At 42.9% G+C, this 19,857-nt stretch overlaps 1 protein-coding gene across 8 annotated transcripts in view; it reads left to right on the forward strand.

Moving 5' to 3' along the window:
• MYO5A (myosin VA) overlaps nucleotides 1-19,857 on the forward strand; it is a 99,534-nt gene that overhangs the window by 54,435 nt on the left and 25,242 nt on the right. For all 8 annotated transcript variants that reach the window (XM_085588732.1, XM_085588731.1, XM_085588733.1 and 5 more), the window contains 14 exons: nucleotides 150-231; nucleotides 2,620-2,760; nucleotides 3,505-3,630; nucleotides 5,529-5,612; nucleotides 9,004-9,165; nucleotides 9,662-9,759; nucleotides 10,392-10,478; nucleotides 10,565-10,673; nucleotides 11,447-11,658; nucleotides 12,498-12,654; nucleotides 16,178-16,417; nucleotides 16,933-17,181; nucleotides 18,270-18,363; nucleotides 19,061-19,209. In XM_085588732.1, coding sequence (XP_085444858.1) covers nucleotides 150-231; nucleotides 2,620-2,760; nucleotides 3,505-3,630; nucleotides 5,529-5,612; nucleotides 9,004-9,165; nucleotides 9,662-9,759; nucleotides 10,392-10,478; nucleotides 10,565-10,673; nucleotides 11,447-11,658; nucleotides 12,498-12,654; nucleotides 16,178-16,417; nucleotides 16,933-17,181; nucleotides 18,270-18,363; nucleotides 19,061-19,209 — 1,990 coding nt within the window. The remainder of the gene's footprint in view (nucleotides 1-149; nucleotides 232-2,619; nucleotides 2,761-3,504; nucleotides 3,631-5,528; nucleotides 5,613-9,003; nucleotides 9,166-9,661; nucleotides 9,760-10,391; nucleotides 10,479-10,564; nucleotides 10,674-11,446; nucleotides 11,659-12,497; nucleotides 12,655-16,177; nucleotides 16,418-16,932; nucleotides 17,182-18,269; nucleotides 18,364-19,060; nucleotides 19,210-19,857) is intronic.

Here is a 19,857-nt window from a genome sequence, read left to right on the forward strand (position 1 = left end):
CCATTTCCTTGTGTGTTTTCTTGCTTGAGCCATTTTATTTGTGACTGAAATAATTCAAGGAATTTAACTGGAGGAAGGGAATTTAAAATTTTGGGGTAATTTTATCTTTTTATTGTACACTAGTAATTTTGAATATATGTATATTTTAGATTTGAAACATTCGAAATCAACAGCTTTGAACAGTTCTGTATCAACTATGCCAATGAAAAACTGCAGCAGCAGTTCAATATGGTAAGTGGGAAGTGACTGGCATTTCCTCTTCCCTTTCCCCTCATCGAAGTCCATTCTGCTAATTGGGTCCCCAGTGTTTAGGATGAATTCCTTCAGTCTATTAAGCAGCTGTCCTGGCCGTGGGCTTTGAGGGATGGGGAAAGATTGACTATCTCCTAGAAATAGATTTTATGACTAACTGCTGCTCTGGGACTATTTGAAATTCCGATCACAGTAACAATTATAAAGGCAGAAGCAGTGCTTGGCAATTAAGAGCCTGAGCCTGCCTGTCAGTGGGGCAGTGTGTGCTGAAGTTGGAGTCAGTGGTGTGTCCACAAGCTCCGAGAGCCGCTGGCTGGGAGAGGAGAGCGCGGCTTCGCTGCTGAGGCTCCGCCGCCCGCGCTTCCTCCCCGCTGTTATTTTTTGAGGCTCTTTGGCTGCGTGCTGGAGGTGATGAATGACGTGTGGCAGAAGGCGGCTCTTCCCCCTCCTCCGGAGAGATCACGATTCTCTCCTCAGCCTTGGTGACGTTTGCAATTACATCTCTTACCTGCATAATGATGAGGCGAGTTATTTCTGCCAGGTCTGTTGCTAGGCTGTGCCGCAGCGCCGGGGTAGCTCTGAGCTCTCGTTGTGATCCCACCTCTGTGGCAGTGTGTGCTTGCAGGGTGGATCCCCTGTGCCCTGCTTCATCCCAGTGTGTCAGGGAGTAAGCAGGGTGCTGGAGCAGAGGCTGGGCTTTCCAGCCCTGGCATGCCCTTTCCGTGTGGGTAGTGCCATGGCTGGCTTCAGCTCTGAGTGGGATGTCGTAACTGCTAGGCACAGGGTCTTGGAGTTTCTCAGCTTGCAGCAAGATGTAGTTGCTGTAAGAGCTGTAATGGTTCTCTTCCTCAGTGAAGATAACCGTGCCCCTGTTCCCTTCCCTCTCGTGCCATTGCTGTAAGCACCTGCCCCATGAAGGAGAGGGTGACAGAGCTGTTCTGTTGGTGTCCTGCCAAGCTACCAAACCTGGTGGTCGTGGTGAACACGGACCTATTGGGCTGCCATCAGACACACAGGGTGGAGGTTGCTTTGAATTAAAGCCTTGTGGCTGGTGGCAGCCAGCAAACATTCATGTGCTGCCTGGAGCAGCCTGAGCCTGGCTGAGCAGAGGCCTCTTGGGAACTGCCTGACCACCCCGCCCTGCCTGGTGCCCACCACCCACAGGGAAAATCGTGTCTGAAGGCATTTTTCACCACCTTCAGAGTGAAAAAACGGGTTTCTGTTTCCTTTCAGACCTTGGGTTGGATATGACTTGCCAGCAGAATGCTGCCAGGGCTTTGCTGCCAGGTGCAGGATGGGAATGGCTCCCACGGGCGCGGTTCTGGAGCGCAGTGCTGGGGAGGATGGTGTTAAGCTGATGAAATAAAGGGATAAACAGCTTTGTAGGGTAGTTTTCTGCCTGGCAGGTGTGTGCTGGGGAACTCTGAGATATCTGTGGGCTGTGCACTGAGCTTGGGCACCCCAATTTAGGTGATGTGGCACCCCCGGACCCTCCTTGTGCTGCTTGGGGCACTCCCCGCACACATCCATTTGCCACAGCAGCATTAAGTGTGCAGAAGAATGTCCGTGGAGGATGAAACATCATCAAAAATAACTGGAGTCAGCAGTCTTTCTGGTTTTTCAAAGTGCTTCTTCTATTAAGACCACAGTTTGCCTGTTTAATATCTTATTCTGTTTTTTCTGAAGTTTTAATTAATCTCTTAACACACATTTCATTAAAGCTTTGCAGGTTGTTTGTGGTAATATTTTGGAATAAATATACAACTGCACGGTTACTGATCTTTGTACCAGATAAATCTGTCACAGAATTTTCATTAAAGGATTTCTAGTGCTGATGCTCCTTCAGCTTTTGCTGAAGAGTAAATTTTAATGCAATGTGTCATGTTAGAAAAAAAATCAGCAGCCATTTAAGAGGAAATAGAGCTCTGTTCTTTTACAAGGAAATACAAAAGTATTTATAGTGGAGCTTTGCTTGAAATAGAGTAGTATTTGTAATTTCCAAATCATAAAAGCATGGCACATCCCACTTTATAGGTTGCTTTATAGGTTCCGGCACTGTGAAGGTTTTCTGGGTTTTGTATTGGTTTTTTGTAAGAGAAAAGAGCTTATAGTAATGAGGGATAATATACTAAAAAGATAGGAAGGATATTTGCAGAGAATATGGAATGCTTTAATTTGGACTGTTGTTTTTAGGCCAGGAAAAAAAGGTTCATTTATTTTTCATACAGTTGTTAAAGAGTTTATTAAGTAGAACTAGTGTGTCACTTGACAGCCTGGATTAATGGGACAAGATTAATCCAGTTGAAACTTCAATATATTTATTCTGCATTTCATTTCACAGAAAACTGTTTTCCTTTTGCCCTGCAGCATGTCTTTAAGCTGGAACAAGAAGAATATATGAAGGAACAAATACCGTGGACCTTGATTGATTTCTATGACAATCAGCCTTGCATCAACCTCATAGAGGCCAAAATGGGAGTTCTGGATCTGTTGGATGAGGAGTGCAAGGTGTGTGTTCAAGGGCTTTCATAGAGGGAGAGGTCATCAGCTGTCCTGCTCCTGGGCCTCACAGGGAAAAGTCATCTGCAGACACTTGTCATTTTGACACTGCTGGTGCAAGAATTTGGAAAGTATACAAACAGAATTGGCAATTACAGAAGGAGAAAAAATGGTTTCAGTAATGAACCCCCCCACCTCTTCCCATCCATCATGTATCTGTAGCTGTTCCTGGGTCTCTGATCAACTTTGTTTGGACTTGGACAGTTTTCTCTTCCCTGAGGATAAGTGAGTGCAGTCCTTGGTCCTGTCAGATTTCCCCAGATTGCCTCTTGTCTTTTATCTTGGTTCATTTTATGCCAAGCCATGTATGGGGTATGGCTCAGAGTGTGTCTGCCTCAGTGGAAACCCACCTTGGGGCTCTTACTTATCACAAAGCATCACAGGAAACTCTAATGGGGGTGGATGAGTTTGCTCAGTCTGGCAATGTGCCCTTGGGATTCCTGCCTTCAGGTGTGTGGCACTGGAGGTGTTGTTGGTGTCAGGTGTGTCCCAGCTGCACCTGCTGCTGGTGCCCAGTACTGTGGAACTGGCAAGCACACAGCTGGTTACTGTGTCCTTGCTTCTGGCACTGCTGGGAATCTGAGGAGCTGGAATGTGAAAGCAAATCATCCAGTTTCCCCCATCTTCTTAGATGCTTTTGCTACTGAAAAGTTCTCAAGACATTTTAAGTGTATTCTGTATTCTTTTCCATAGATGCCAAAAGGCTCAGATGACTCCTGGGCTCAAAAACTGTACAATACTCATTTGAATAAGTGTGCTCTCTTTGAAAAACCACGGATGTCAAATAAGGCCTTTATCATCAAGCACTTTGCTGACAAGGTAAGGCCTTTCCCTGCAGTCCTGCCTTCTGCTGGTGTGTGGGAGGGCATCTGGGGCTGCTGCAGGCAGAGACTGGGCAGTGACATCCCTGGCTCTACTTGGCTCTTGCTGCCTCAACACTGATCAGGAGGAGAAGGTGAACTGGCAGCTGTGCAGAGCCAGGGACACAGCTCAGCAGCTCTCAGCATTACTCTATCAATTCCAGTTATGCAACAGAATTGCACAAAAACGGAAATCCTGTACCCAACTCCTTTTAGCTGAAGAGCAGCAATGAATTAGTGCTGTTTTTGCTGCCATCTCGATGTGCAAAGAGGAGAGAGGCTAACACAGGCTTTTCTATTGCTGGAGCAGTGTGTGCTGCTCCCACCCTCGCCTCAGCTGTGCAGGGAACAGCTATTTCTGGGAAGCTGAGGGGTGTCTCAGTGCAGTGCGTGTCATGCTCAGCTCCCAGTGCTCATCAAACTGAGCCACACCTCAGATTAATATAAAAAAAATAATCATCCCATTTAATACAGTTGTCCTGTTATATGGAAAAGCTACCTGAGAATATTATCAGCTTTGTCAAAAAAGGTTTCAAGAAGCGTTCAAATTCTTACCATGCTGACATGGGGAGTTGGAGGCCTTTATCTGCCTCCACTAGGTTTCTCCCAGGCTCTTGAATTTATGTGTAGAAGAAGGATCCTGTTCTTTCTGCATCTAATGTTACCTTAATGAAAGCACCAAGAACATCTCTGTAACTGTTTTGGTTCATGAGTTCTGTTCTATTTTGTGGATGAGAGAACAAGAAGGAATTATTTAATATTTCATAATCTGTTCATTAGGCTAAACTTTGGTATTGAAAGCAAGACTTTCCTATGTCTAGTCTGTGAGCAGCAAGGGCCAAGGAAAGCAAAAAGGAGCTCCAAGCAGGTACTAGCAAAGCTCTAAGCTCTGCTCTGCTGTCTGTGCTAAGCGTTTTTATGTTTTGTGTGCTTATGAGAATGTACACAGACATCTTGGAGGAAAAATAAAGCCACAGCTGGCAGGTCAGGGATCTGTGCTGACATTATCCTCCTGGACAAGGCAGGGATGCTGCTGCCCTCTCCTGGCATGGCCTCCTGCAGGAAGAACATGGATGGTGGCCCAGGTGGTGCTCAGAGTGGGCTTCCAGCTTCCAGAAACCCTGGGGACATCCCCTGTCCTCTTCCCTCTAGGAATTCCTTGAAATGTTTTGCAGCTCAGGGTATGGTGTCATTGTGCAAGCACTGATAAATGGACTTTTGACAATAGTTTTGGTTTTCTTTCAGCCTTGAATTAGGACAGTGAAATAATTGGTAGGTTTTTATCTGACACTGGCTGTTCTTTGGACCAGGAAATGCTGTAGCCCTGTGACAGAGACTTGTTATATATTGTCACAACATTCAGACATTTTATTTTGTCTGGTAGAATTAGTCCTTTGGAGCACAAATGAGCCATTTCCACAGTAATCTGCAGGCAGATGTACTTAGTGCCTCTCAGCTAATGAGATGAGAGATAGTTTGTTCCCAGTTGCATCTGGGTTTCAGACAGCTCTGCAGCCCTGATGAGTTCAGTGAAGGAGATGCTCAGCACACACTTTGATTCTTCACCCTTACAGGAGCCATTCAGTCATGCTGCCTTGCCACAGCATCTCTCAGCAGTGAAATATGTCTGGTGTAATGCAATAGCTATATTCCTCTCTCTGTTTTAATGGTCTACGTTTTACTAGAAAGCACTCTTCGAGGAAAATCTATATTTAACAAAGATGCACTTGGGGGCTGATATTTTCAGTATATAAAAGAATTATGTTTTAAATGTGAATGTTATAGCTGCTGAATTCTATGAAAATTATTATTATTTATTACTTCTAATATTTTTTCTTGTAAAATGATGGCTTTCAGGTGGAATACCAATGTGAAGGCTTTTTGGAAAAGAATAAAGACACAGTTTATGAAGAACAAATTAGGGTCCTAAAATCAAGTAAGGTTAGTATAAGGATTTTTTTTTTCTTCTTTTGCAGTTAAGAGTCTTTGAATTAAGGATCACAGAAAACTTCTTACAACCCTAGGAAATCTTCCTCCCTTAGTGTCAGATCAACTGAAATTGAACATAGTTTGTGTTTTACTTGGTTGTCTGCATGAATTTAGAAAGTCCTCTATCCTAACTTATTTCCATGTAAGATCAGTCTGTTTAGCCACTAATTTGACTGTTTGTGGGTCGTTGTTGTTGCTGTTTTGGGGGTTCTTTTGTTGAGTTTGGATTTTTGAGTGGGAGAAAGGGGATTTGGGGAGGGGGGTTTCTTTTTCACAAAACGTAGCTATGTTTTCTGTAGAGGTTTCAATGACTTCTGATATACTGTAGTGGCATAAGAAAGCTTAACAGATAAGCCCTTAATTTTACAACCTGAAAACAGAAGCTCATTGTTTATGACATGAGCAGAAAATTTCTGATGGAGAGACAAGTTCAAAATGAGAGAGGAATAAAATATATAGACTGTAAGGACACAAACCAGAACTTGCAGTCTTGTCTCCCTGATATCTCTGAAAGAAAGATAACTTCTGAATTGAAAAACACTGCATGAAGGAATATTATAGAACAGGCCTTCAGTGGCATCATCTGCGTTTGGTAATGGCAGAAATGTTGGTTGTGCTCTCAGAAATGTGAAGGCAATTAACTTGGCATTGCACAGTGGTGGCTGTTGGGATTTTTGCTAGCTCTAATGGCCCAGGAAGCTGAGTATCAAGGACAGGCTATTTAAAATTATGCTATTCTATCAGGAAAACCAAGGTTTTTCTCTTCTATTTCTATTCTGAGCAGATAATATGAAGCTAAACGATTAAAACGTGGTATAGTGAAACACCTCAGCAAACTTTCCATTGGGAGAAGTATTGAAGTGGTTTAAGTGAAGCCAGTTTCTGGGGGTGGAGAGGGAGGCAGGTGGCATCTTTGGGGAGCTGGCAGAGGCCAGCCAGCTACTCTGTGCAGGACAGAGGGACAGGGTGCTCCATGGGATGTCAGCCAGTGGCTGAGGGACAGACAGAGGGGACAGAGCTGCTCTAAGAGCCTGACAGCAGCTTGGACTGGCTCAGTGTAGCTTCAGGCAGTTCAGGCACTTCAGTCTAAACACTAAAAAACAGCATGGTTTTACCCCATGGTAAATTTTGCCAAAACCAGTTTAAACAATGTTTTGTTTTTCATCAGTGCCTCTTTGTTAGTAATTGTAGGAGAACTGCATTTCTGATGTTTATTTTATTTTGTTGATGGTGATGTTTTCTGGGTTTGCTGTGCACATCCAACAGAAGGTAATTCTACATTGAATGCATCATCTGTCATCCTGCCCATGCCCACTCTCACATACAGCTTGGATGCTTCTTTGCTCTACAAAGTGCATGACACACTTGGCTCTTGTCACACTCAACAGTCCAGGGACTGTAGAGTTCAGCTATTTATTTTGGCCTTCTCTGTAAATCCACTCACAGAACCTCTGTGAGCTTCAGTTCAGTTCAGTTTCCATGCATGTATCATGAAAGCAATACAACAACCCTGGGCTTTTATGCTTGCTGCTGGCATGGGTGTTAAAATTTTCTGTTGCAGCTCTGTATTGAAAGAAATTATCTGTAAGATTGTTAGCAGCATGCGTGTTGTCTGAAAAAATACAGGGAAGAAATGTTTCCTTGCTTGTTTTCTATCACATGAATTATCTACCCTTTGATCAGTGTTTTCCCTCTCTTTGAACACTTTGGGTTCTGTGAAACAAAGAAAATTGATGAGTTACTAAAACCCAAAACCAAGCAGGAGTAGTCCCACAGTTTGGATCATTGCAGCACTGCTCCGCTATTGCTGACCTGTACTGGAGAGGCCAGACATTGTTCCTTTCCTCTGCTTGGAGTAACTGGGCAGTGTCTATGAAAATAGTGCCTTTGATACACATTTGCCCCTTTTTACAGGCAGATTTTCCCAGGGCTGGAGAAAGAGAATGAGACTTAGATATGGACAGCTTAGAAGAACTCCTCCATCTGCAGTGGAGACAATGGGGACCCTGTTCCTACCTGCACCTCTGGTGTGTGGGAGCATCAGGAGCTTCACAAAATCATATTATATTCAAATAAGTTTCTGTGCAGGCTGAAAACACCTGGCTCTGTAGCTCAGCTGCCTGTGCACACTAACTCACTGTGTCATAGGCAGCTGACAAGGAGGTGGTACCCCAAACATCCTCAGCTCTGTGTTGAGTCAGTGCAGGAGAAGAGTAAATCACCCTCAGGAAATGTCCTTCTTCCACCAGCTCAGGTGAGATAAATCCAAGTTGTGATACTCCTTTTTGAGTTCAGGAATTTAGGGTACCTTTGTAGCATCCTTAGGCATTCTGTTGTGCTGGACTGCTGTGCTGGGTGCTACTGGGGAATATTTGATGCCCTTTTCCAGCCTGTCTGACACAACCACAGGGCACAGGTACCATTTTGTTGTGCACTGTGTTCCATTGGTTATTGTGTTTGCTCACCAGGTTTTATAAGAACGAATCAATTTTTTAGGTTATACTTGGCCCAAGCACTTTCTAGCACTGAAAAATGAATGTTCCTCTCTCTTGGGGAAAATGCACAGATGCTAGATATAAAATTATTCATGGGCAGGTAGAGAGGTTCAGATTCTCTTACTCTTATAATGATTCTGAAGAGCTGTAGTTGTCAGTAGAAAGACCTGGTGGTGTTATTTTTACTTATAACTTACTTCAAAGCAGCTGTTATATATCAGTATATTTTGTAGCCATTAGAGAAAGGGAAGCAGAAGTCCTGTGTGGTATTTGGAAGGATATTTTTCTTACACTCCCACTGGCAGGGGAGTAGATCTCAGATAAATTTGGCTAGTGGGTTTTTTTTTCAGTTGATGGTTCCTCTTTTAAGCTGATTATTTCAATTTGGAGTGATAAAGCAGGAATCATCTTTGCTGCCTGCTGCTTTATTCAGTGTCCCAGATACCTCTCAACCACAAAGGAGACTGATGCACCATTGGAACATGAGAGGACCCTGTCGTTTCCTTCTTACATCAAAGCAGCTGTTTATAATTGCAATTGGTACTTATGAAACTGCTGTTGGTATCTAACAGTTTCACATGGCTATTGTTGGCTATATGGAAAAGCAACCCAGAATTTTATCTTGATTAGGAGACTCACTGATCAAACCCACAAAAGTCTTGGTATTAAATCATGGCCCACTCATTATACCACTTAGCTTGTGTGCTTTTTGCGTTTGTCCCCTGTGAAGTTCAACAAAAATGCAGTTCTTACAAAAGCTGAGCCTGGAATTTAACCTTAAGCACAAATGGGTGCAATTGCTTGCTGGATTCTTACCCTCTGTGTATTTTTTTATGCTGTTACACCAGTTTAAGCTGCTGCCAGAGTTATTCCAGGATGAGGAGAAGGTTCTCAGTCCCACATCAGCAACCCCTTCAGGGCGTGTGCCTCTGTCTCGAATGCCTGTCAAACCTGCCAAGGCCAGGCCAGGGCAAGCCAGCAAGGAGCATAAGAAAACTGTGGGACATCAGGTGAGTTGGAAGATGCAGCTCTATTACATAATGTCTCCCTTAACCTCCTGTCTCACGGGTCTCAAGGTGTGCTGGTGGCTCATGGGAACCCTTGTGGTTTTGAGAGAGGTGCAGCTTATTTACAGCTTGGTGCAAATAGTCCCTAATAACTGATGCAATGTGGGGAACAGTTTGAGGCAGCCCATTTTTCATTATGGTGCTAAACTCCAAAGCGATGCTTTTCAAAACAAACTTAATATGGATGCTGAGAAGTTTTGAAAATTTTAAACTGGGATTTTTGGATCATGTGTCACTTTGATTCAAATCCAAAGTGGGGTTCAATCCCCAGAAAATTTGGTTCTAGTTATCAGTGGCCAAACATAAAATATCCGCATATCTTTGCCATAATTAAATTTAAAGTATGCAAATCACATATGTTTTCTGAGGTTATCTCAAAGATGACTGAGCTTGTTGAGGCTATTCCCTGAATTTTTTTCTAATTCTTTTTTTCAAAAAGTTTCGAAATTCTCTTCATCTGCTGATGGAAACCCTGAATGCTACAACTCCACACTACGTACGCTGTATTAAGCCAAATGACTTCAAGTTTCCATTCACGTAAGATGCCAGTTCGTGTGTGGTTTGAGTAGCCTGTCTTGGGAGGGGATTGCCCAAAGCCACTGAGGATCAAGGCTCTGCTGAACCTTGCTCACTCAGGATGAAGTTCTGTGTCTCCTTTCTCTGGTTATGGATTCACTGTGTGTGTGTATGTGTATTACAGCAAGAAAAGTTTGGGGATGAATAGAGGGAGAAATACTTCCTGATGCCATTTTTTTGTTTATGGTGTTACTTGAGAAAAAAGTTCCAATGTTTTAATTGCTAGCAATTTTAAATGTAACTGGGTTTTGCACTCCTTGAGCTCCTTTGACATTTGCTGGAATTTACTTTTTCAGATTCCAAAGCCTTTTTCTTTTTTTTTTTTTCCATATATGAACTTGGTTAGAGTTTTTCTCAAAGCCCAGGCACACAAAGGCTCCTGTAGCTCTTGTGCTGGCCAGCAGGAAGTGCCAATGGGCTCAGCCAGGCTGTCCTCTGTTAACCTGGAGTTTCAGGAGCACCTTACCAACCACCCGTCACACCCACCCTGCTCCCCACTGTGCCACTTCTCTCCTGGGTGTGCACACAGCCAGGAGCCCCAGATAATGCAAGCCTAGTCCCACATCCCACAGCCAGCTTTTGTTCCTGCCTAGGTTTGATGAGAAGCGGGCAGTGCAGCAGCTGAGGGCTTGCGGTGTCCTGGAGACCATCCGGATCAGTGCTGCTGGCTTCCCCTCCAGGTGTGTTTGCTGCCTTGGATTGCCCCAGCTGCAGTTCTTGTGAGGTAATGTTCACTGTTGGCACTCACACTCTGCTTTTGGGACAGGTGGACATACCAAGAGTTCTTCAGCCGTTACCGGGTTCTGATGAAGCAGAGAGATGTCCTTGGTGACCGTAAGCAGACCTGTAAAAATGTCCTGGAGAAGCTGATTCAGGTACTGGACTTAGTGCTGAGAGCATTTGGAATCTGCAGGCATAAAGACAGTGTTGCTGACGCCCTCACAGCCACATTATTTTAGTACTTCTACAAAATACTAAACCACAAATGTATCCTGTAGCTCTTTGACTGCTGTTCCTTTCAACTTAGAATCAAACAGCCAACAAAATTATTTTTTTTTCAGTGTGCCTTTGTATATTCTCAGTTTTTCTCTCAAAGGAGTACTGCAGCCTGTAGACATAAAATATTATTCTCTTTCTGGTTCAATTCTGAAATTTCAGATGTGTTTGAGCAGCAGCAGCATGCTTTATTCTGCCCTAGTCCTGATACAATAAGTGATTTGTACATGTCTGAAGCCCCAGCTGCTTTGTTTGCACTGTGTAATGTGGTTGAGGATGGACCATTCAGAGGGGTCAGCTACAATTTAAGCAGAAAATTGTACATGTGCACTGCCTGTATTGCTTTCATCCTCTGGGCCCCTTTGTCACCTCCTGTAGCCTTCCATGTTGTTATCTTTATGACATTGTCATCTAAGCAAAAATCTCGCATTGCCCCTTTGGGCCATGCTTGCAGCCTTATTATATTAATTTTTTTAACAGAATTATACAGACAAAATACCCTTCTCCACTACTTAAGTCTCAGATTACCCAAAATATTACACAGATAATTTTGCCTCTTTATTAACTGTACTTTCATTTAGCCCTTCATGCCTTTTTTAATTCACTAACACTTAATGCTTTAACTTATCCTCTTTTTACCTTTGAAAAATAGGACAAGGATAAGTACCAGTTTGGTAAGACAAAAATATTTTTCCGGGCTGGTCAAGTAGCCTACCTGGAAAAAATAAGGGCAGATAAGTTGAGAGCTGCCTGTATCCGCATCCAAAAGACGATCCGGGGCTGGCTGATGAGGAAGAAGTACATGCGTATGAGGAAGGCTGCCATCACCATCCAGAGACATGTCAGAGGCTACCAGGCACGATGGTAAGCCTCAGTCCAGAGCCCTACAAGCAGGGCATTTAAATGTGATACATTTGTTCTCGCCTTCCTATACTGCCTGAGAGGAAATGATCTTCCAGGAATGAAGGAAATTGAATATAATGAGTGTGTCTGTCCTGACTGGTTTTGACCTTTCTGAGAGGACAGTAGCACCCTGGCTCTATGATGCAGAAAACAAGTAGTACTAAGGAGATAGGTTGCAGGTGAGGTAAAGCAGGACTGTCTGAGTCCTTATTGCCCAGTTACCATGTGCCCTGGTCCTGCTGGAGAAGCCATTCCTCATCAAGGGTGCAGCTGTAAAGGGACATTAATCAGTCAGTGATGTGTTTGGATTTACTTCGGAGGGATGCCCATGGGGCCAGAGAGAAGGGCAGGAACACAGATATTATATTGTTCAAAGACAAGGTGGTGATGTAATAACCAGCCTTCAGAGAGAGGCATATGTCAAGTCACTTTGCAATTGTCTTACTGCAATAGCCAAGACCAAGCAAACATTTTCTACTAGTGGAGGTTAGAAGAGTAGATCTGGAAAATGACATAGTGGAAACAGCTTTAAAGTTGGAGAAGGCGCGATGAGAAATTAAGCTGAGTTTACCTTGTCAGTTGTATGGCACAGTTCTTAGGGAAAGTGAAAACATTTCCCTGTAAAGCTTTGCAAGGTTTCTGTTAATTTGTCATTCTGTTGTACAGCCACACAGCAGAATAGCAAGTAAATATACTGTGTCACTGACAACACTAAGAAAAAACTAAAGACACAGGCTATTAAAAAACCCCCAAGCATTCAATCACATAATTACAGGTACTGTTTGTGATCTTTTCCTCAGCTATGCCAAGTTCCTGCGCAGAACACGAGCTGCCATCACCATTCAGAAGTTCCAGCGCATGTACGTGGTCCGCAAGAGGTACCAGTGCATGCGAGATGCTACTATTGCTCTTCAGGCTCTCCTGAGAGGTTACATGGTCAGAAACAAGTACCAAATGGTAAGAAATCATGAGGTACTTTTTCACTTTACCTCTATTTCCACACACTTTCAGGACAAAGCTTCTCTGTGGTGTCGTCTTGGGAATCTGAAATGTTTTGTGTGCATGCTGTTAGGTGTAATGCACAGCCAAAATACCAGAGCATGGATTTAGGGACACCTGGAAATTAGAAATACCTAATACTACCATCAACTTGTCATTTTAGACATATTCTCATTGTCATCTAATACAAATGTACTTAGACTTTCAGTGCTGCCAGTGGAGAATCCAACAGATTTACAGCATTTCTGACTTTTTCACCTGTTATATAGAATGTCAAGGTACTTAAAATAAATACTGAAAATGGCCTTGCTTTAATCTGTGTCGGTTAGTACAAATCACTATTGCTTACATCAGTGTACATGTGATGCAGTCACTACTGGTCCTGTCCCATCCCTATTTTCAGTGAATCTGAAATGGGTCATGGAATTATGTTAGTAAAGAGATTCCCACAAGAAGTGGATTTTGAAAGTTATCCATGGGTGGAGTGTTTTTGTTTTGTTTTATTTTATTATTTTATGTTGGTTTTGATGTAGGGTTAAATTTATATAACCCTGTCCTAGTGATATTGATGCTATTTTCCTGAATATGCTTGATAATAAATTATTCAATTGAGAAATTAGAATTTGGTTCTCAGTGGTTACAGGTCTGGAAACAGAATTATGATTCAAACTGCAAAGTGCTAATATGTTTCATAACAGTTTTATCTACAAGAATTGTTTTAACCAGGCTCACAAGTCAGCCTGTATTTCACTGAAAAAGTAGCCAAGGGTTTTGTTTCCCCAGGCATGTAAATGTTAAGGACATACAGCCAAAAGCCATCTGATGCTTATGTACCATCTACATATGCATATGTATATGGTACATAATATACATATACAATATATTTTGTATTTGAAGTTTCTGTATATTTTTCATTTGTATTAGACTTGCTATACAGTCACATGTGTAGTATTCTAACATAAACTAGCCACAAAGTTGAAAAGAAAAATAAACCTTTGTAAGAATTTTTTACTAGTAAGACCCTTGTGCTTGAATTTGCTGTTCTTTTATGTGGATATCCACTAGCCTTTTTATTGGAATTCTTAGCGTTCTTGTTATTACAAACTATATTTGTGATGTTAAACAAGACATGTTTTTAGCAGGTCTGACAGATGTGATGAAATGACACCTGGGTACAGCAGTAGGTGGCCCAAAATCTTCTGGAAGATGGGAGTTGTTTTTCTATGCCTTGTTAGTCACATGAGTAATACACAGCCCATCTGTCTTGTAGCACAGTTTAATAAACCTGTTATATTCCCTCCTAATAGAGATGGCAGGTTTCTGGAGGAGTCCCTGGGAGGGGTGGTCAGACCTGCCTGTCAGGCGGATCCCCCTCGAGCTGTGAATTGTTCACTGCAGTAAAACATGACAGTCTGACAAGTGCCCCTGCGGTGTGCTGTGTTTGTCCTGTCCTCCCCAGGTGGGATTTTACCCAGGCTGAGGTACATGGTGGCCAGAGAGGGAAGCACAAGCTCTGTGTGCCGTGGGAAGCTAAACACGGTTGTTGTGGAGCTGGCGATGACTGCAGACGAGTGAAAGCGAAGGTTGCCCTGTGACAGCACAGCTGGGCTGAGCCCTGTGCAGAGATGTGTGGCACACGTGCTGTTCCTGGGATTGTGAAAGGGACCTGTTGTTGTTGTAGGAAGAGAGGGCACTAGTTGAGTCACATGGGCAGTACAAGGAGTTTAACATGGTTGAATCATCTGTTTCACACATCCTGGGGAAAGCTCCTGCCTGAGACGTTGTGATGTGCATCTCAGCTGGACAAGGAGTCTAGCTCCTCCATAGCTTTGACATAAGCTTTCCTGGCATACCTGGTAGATGGAGTAACTTTCCTGATCCTCTCACTATACTTTGGAGTGGCTTGTTTCCTCAGTGGATTGCATGGATGTGATGATTCACTGGCAGATAAGGACCATCCCCGCACGATGGAGGTATTTTACAGGACTTATTGCTTTCAAACTTGAGGTGAAAATGGTTGAAAGCTAGTTGTATTCCAGTGTTCAGGCACCTGCTGGGGACATGAAGGAGTGTTCTGGAAAATGTGTAAGGAGAAGGCAGGAGGCAGGAATGCCAACTGCATGGCATGCAGTCAGAAGGACTTTGGCTTTTGACCTTGCTGTGCTTTTCAGAGAGCTGCTCCCTTACCTTGGTGTGTTGAGTAACTGAGTGCTGGTATTTCCAGTCTCATTTTTAATTCAGAAATAAATGCTAAGGGAGAAAGTTTGTATGTATTATAGTCTTGCCACTTTGCCAGTGAATTTTAAATTCATTGATCTGGAACTGTAGTGCTTCTAACACATTGCAGTTCATTTGCTAAGCAGTCTAAAAGAAAATAAAATTACTGTTACCTGACTAGTTTGTCTTACCAGCTTTGTGGTAAAACAGTGTAAGAATGTGAACTGCCTATGATATTTAAACTATCAATTCTGAGCATTAACATGAAATCCTAAATGATTTTTTTCTTTAGAATAAACTGTTCTATTTGCAGAAGCTTTATTGAGTGGACTCCAAAGGTCTCAGGGTACTGGAAGTCTTGTGGATCTGGGCAGGCTCTCCATGCATATCTCATGTAATCTGCTTGAATTCAGGGGTTCCAGATTTGGGGGATCTCTGAATTAGTGGGTGAAGGATCTAAAAACAAGTGGTAGACTCTTCTTAGCTGAACTCTCTGGCTAACACACATGACTGGTTTATATTATAGATTTTTTTAAAATAATCTGGATTTTTTTTATGCCTCAAACCTATGGTTGAAATTTCTGCCATAAAATAAATTTAAATTACTACACTATAAATTTCTTATTAGAGCAGATGAAAAATTTTCCATGCTGACAAGCCTAAGTTGTGTCAAAAAAGGCAACAAAAAACCCCCAAAACAAAATAATACAAACAAACCAAAAGCTTCTGACTTCTTAACAAGGGCTACAATTTCCTGTGGGAAATGCAGTACTGACTACATTGCATATCAAATGTGGTAATTTTAAACTTTGTGTTGATGAGCTCTATGCAGCATATGTCAATGATTCTAAAGTGTTTCATGATAAAGATTCAGTTAAAGAAAAAAAATTGTATTTGTAATCCTGCCAACAGGTACTATATACTTTTGCAATTAGCTGGGCTCTGACCTCAACATAAAGGAATGCCTGGTGCTTCCATGTGCCTCCAGTTCTTTGTCATGTTTTTCTCTCGTTCCTTTTCATTTTACTCCTTGTTGTTGTCCTCATTCCAGTCTTCTTTTCCTCTTCTTTTATTTTTAATTTAAATTGATTCCATTTCTTGCTGCTCTTCCGCAGCAGTTTCTCTTCGCAGGCGAAGGCGTCTCTGCATACATCATTACAGGGCTCTTTAAATAAATGCTATTTTATTTATTTATTTGTATTTATTTACCTGTGCAGGTGTGGTTTGCAGCTCTGACCCCCTTGCCCTGTGTTCTCCCCCGCAGATGCTGCGGGAGCACAAGTCTGTGGTTATCCAGAAGCACGTGCGGGGCTGGCTGGCGCGGCGGCGCTACCGCCGCACGCTGCGGGCCGTGGTGTACCTGCAGTGCTGCTACCGCCGCATGATGGCCAAGAGGGAGCTGAAGAAGCTGAAGATCGAGGCCCGCTCCGTGGAGCGCTACAAGAAGCTCCACATCGGCTTGGAGAACAAGATCATGCAGCTGCAGCGGAAAATCGATGAGCAGGTGAAAGCTCCCTGGCCTCTGGAAAAACGCGTCCAAGTCGTGGTTACCTTTCTCAGCACTGTGGGCATTCACAGAATGCGCTGAGTTTTCATTGTAAGGCTTGGTTCTCTTTTCTGATGAAGAGCAGTGGTAGGAGAGAAGGGGAGGCCACAGCAGAAGTGGAGCAGTCAAACATCCACTTGTTCCTCTCAGCAGAACTGAGAAAAACACCCACTCGCTTAACGCCAGTACTGCGTTTGAAGCACGTCAGTTGCTCTGTTTTAGGGGAAGGTGGGGTGATCGTGTCTGATCTATGTGGGCTCTCTGTCTGATTTTAGTTTAGGATGTGCAGGCTTAGAGACTGGACTGTTCTGTCACCTCGTTAAGCAATTCTGCAAAACCAGACCAAAACCTTTTTGAAATGGGGATGTTGCTCCTGTGCTCCCGTGTCTGGGTATATTCTGTAGGGAAGGAAAAGGCTCCCTTAAACCAGAACTTCTCTAACAGCTGCTCTGTCTGTGTTGTGTTTTGCAAAGAACAAAGAGTACAAATCCCTGCTGGAGAAGATGAACAACCTGGAGATCACCTACAGTACAGAGACGGAGAAGCTGCGGAGCGACGTGGAGAGGCTTCGGATGAGTGAGGAGGAGGCCAAGAACGCCACCAACCGTGTCCTCAGCCTGCAGGAGGAGATTGCCAAGCTCCGCAAGGAGCTGCACCAGACCCAGTCGGAGAAGAAGAGCATTGAGGAACGGGCAGACAAATACAAACATGAAACTGAGCAGGCATGTATGGGGTCTCAGATGCATGAGAGGATTTACAGGGGCCTAGTGGACACTCAGGTTTTGCCCAGGCTTAATTGTTTCACTTGTGTGGCTGGTATTTTTACTATATTTTTATAGCTGTATAATCCTAAATGGGCTTGGTACCTAAATGGCTACACCTGTGGTAGAGAAATATGCTAAATCCATATATTGTATGTAAATATATGTATCCAATCTATGCAGATTTTGATATTGAAAGCATTTGCAAAGCCAAATCCTTGAGCTTTCTGACTTTGTCAGAGGTAGTGAATTCATTCATTTTACCTACCTAGAGAGAATAATCACATAGATAGCAGAAATCTGTCCCACATTCAATATTCAAAGGTGCTGCTATATCCTAGCTAATTAGACAGTCAGCCTATTCAACACATGTGCACAGTCTAGTTCAACAGGTTTCAGCTGACCCCTTTTCTTTGCTAACCACAAACATATCAAACAGGCTGATTTCTGTCAGGAGTACTTGCTGATAATGGTGCAAGTTTGAGTATTGGAAGAGCCAATCCATCATTATGTGATGCTGCAGGGACAAGTTTCAATATCAGATAAGCATAGGGAAAAATATTAATAGATAAAGCAAAGCTGAATGCATGGCAACCATAATCAGAGACAAATGAGTACCTGGCAAACCTGAACACATGTTAAGTGACACTGCTTTAGGGCAGAGACAAGATGTTAAATTTTGGTGTTACCCAATGCAATGGAATTTACCACAGAACGATCAAATTGTTAGTATTTTATGAATATTTCTGTTTTAATGTGCCATTTACATCTTTGGGACTTTACTGAAAAATACATGGCACTGTGGAGTGCTTCAGGGCAATTTTTAATATCTGATCAGAAATGGGGTTCAGAACATACAGGGAATCTGCTGTGGTACATATTTAAGAAATGGAATTTGGAAATGAAGATACAGCTTAGTTTGCCAGTTCCACTTTGTGAAGAACAGTTTAAATATTTGAACTTTTGGTACAACAAAGGTGCCATTGTTGTTAGAGCTACTGATGAAAGATGAACAGCATTCTGAGTCAAATATTTTATTGTCTCTCTAGCTGGTATCAGAGCTGAAAGAGCAGAACTCATTACTGAAAACGGAAAAGGAGGAGCTGAACCGCCGTATCCATGACCAGGCAAAGGAAATAACAGGTTGGCTCTGTTCTCTTCATTCAGGTTCTCTGCTTCATGTTACCTACTAAAGCAACACCCTACTGCATAGATTGGGCTAATTTGCCTTTTTCTACATTCCTTTTTGTGCACATTTCTTTCTTTTTAAGAACTCGCAAACATCAGAATTATTTACCATTTGAATTTCCATGAAATCCTAAGGGTTTGGGGCCCTTTTTAGGGGGGTGACTGTTCCAAAGCACTTCAATTTTTAAAACAGAGCTCTGATATTTAATACAGTTTATCCACTACCACTTTTCTGGTTGGTGTGACTGTGTAGGCAGCAGCAGCCAGGTAAGCTTAACTGTAGATACGAGGGCTGTGATGAAGGGAGCTGTGATGAGGAGGGTCAGGATGTTTGAGATGTAAAGCACCTCACATTTTGCTTTTACATAACACAGCAACGGGCTAGTGCCCCTTCTTCCTCCCTCCTGGAATCACCTATAGAAGGTATTAGCAGAATAAATAACTTGTCTGAGTGAGCACTTCTGTGGTTGCCACAATAATGGTTTGGCCCTTCTTATTTTTGATGTAATGTTTGCCTAGAGAAGCACAAACACCAGCTTCAAACGGCAGGCTGTTCCCGTGGTGCAGGCACAGGCCTGTGCCTCCTGCATGCATGCACTGCATGGTGGCTAGGGCTGGAATTCTCACTTTGGATCCCTGCTGTCTGTGGCAGAGTCGATGGAAAAGAAGCTGGTGGAGGAGACGAAGCAGCTGGAGCTGGACCTGAACGATGAACGGTTACGGTACCAGAACCTGCTGAACGAGTTCAGCCGCCTGGAGGAGCGCTACGACGATCTCAAGGATGAAATGAACCTGATGGTGGTAAGTGGCTCCACAGCTGAGAAATCAAAACCTCTTTACAACTGTGTTTAGGCAGAGTCTAGTGGGATAAGTTGGTAAGTGCTGTCAGCTCTATGTGTTGGTGTCCTGTACTTAAAGGAGAATTTGGCCTTTTAAATCCTGTTTATTTTGATTAGTTCAGCCAAAACAAATGCATTTAAAATTTGTTATTGATTAAAAAAAAAAATAACATCTGTGAAGAAGTCTAAATTTCTGCTGTGACTTTTCTGGTGGTATTACTTGTGTTGGTCACCCTTATTTTGCCATCAAGTTATTCACATCTACTGGGGTTGTTTGTGGCATCTTCATCCAGTGATAAATTTTAAGTAGTCCTAGGAATGTTCTGTGTGGCAGGAATATAAAGTATTCCTCAATAGAATGTGTAGGAAGTTAAAAAGTTGCTGCCTGTGCTCCCTATAATCTGAGTGTTTCTTTCCCACAAAGTGCTGCATCCTTGCTTGGTTCTGCTTGGTGGTGTAAGATCTGACTTGTCTCCATGAAGTTCAGTGCTAACTGTACCTCATAGGCTTTTAGGTCTTTGGAGAGACCAGAATAAAAAGTATTTTCTTATTAATTTTGATAACCATGACGTAACACCAAATACTGCAAGCTAAACTAAAGGTTGTGACG

This window comes from Lonchura striata, chromosome 10 (assembly GCF_050655825.1).
Source record: "Lonchura striata isolate lonStrDom1 chromosome 10, ASM5065582v1, whole genome shotgun sequence".
In the NCBI taxonomy this organism is placed as follows: domain Eukaryota; kingdom Metazoa; phylum Chordata; class Aves; order Passeriformes; family Estrildidae; genus Lonchura; species Lonchura striata.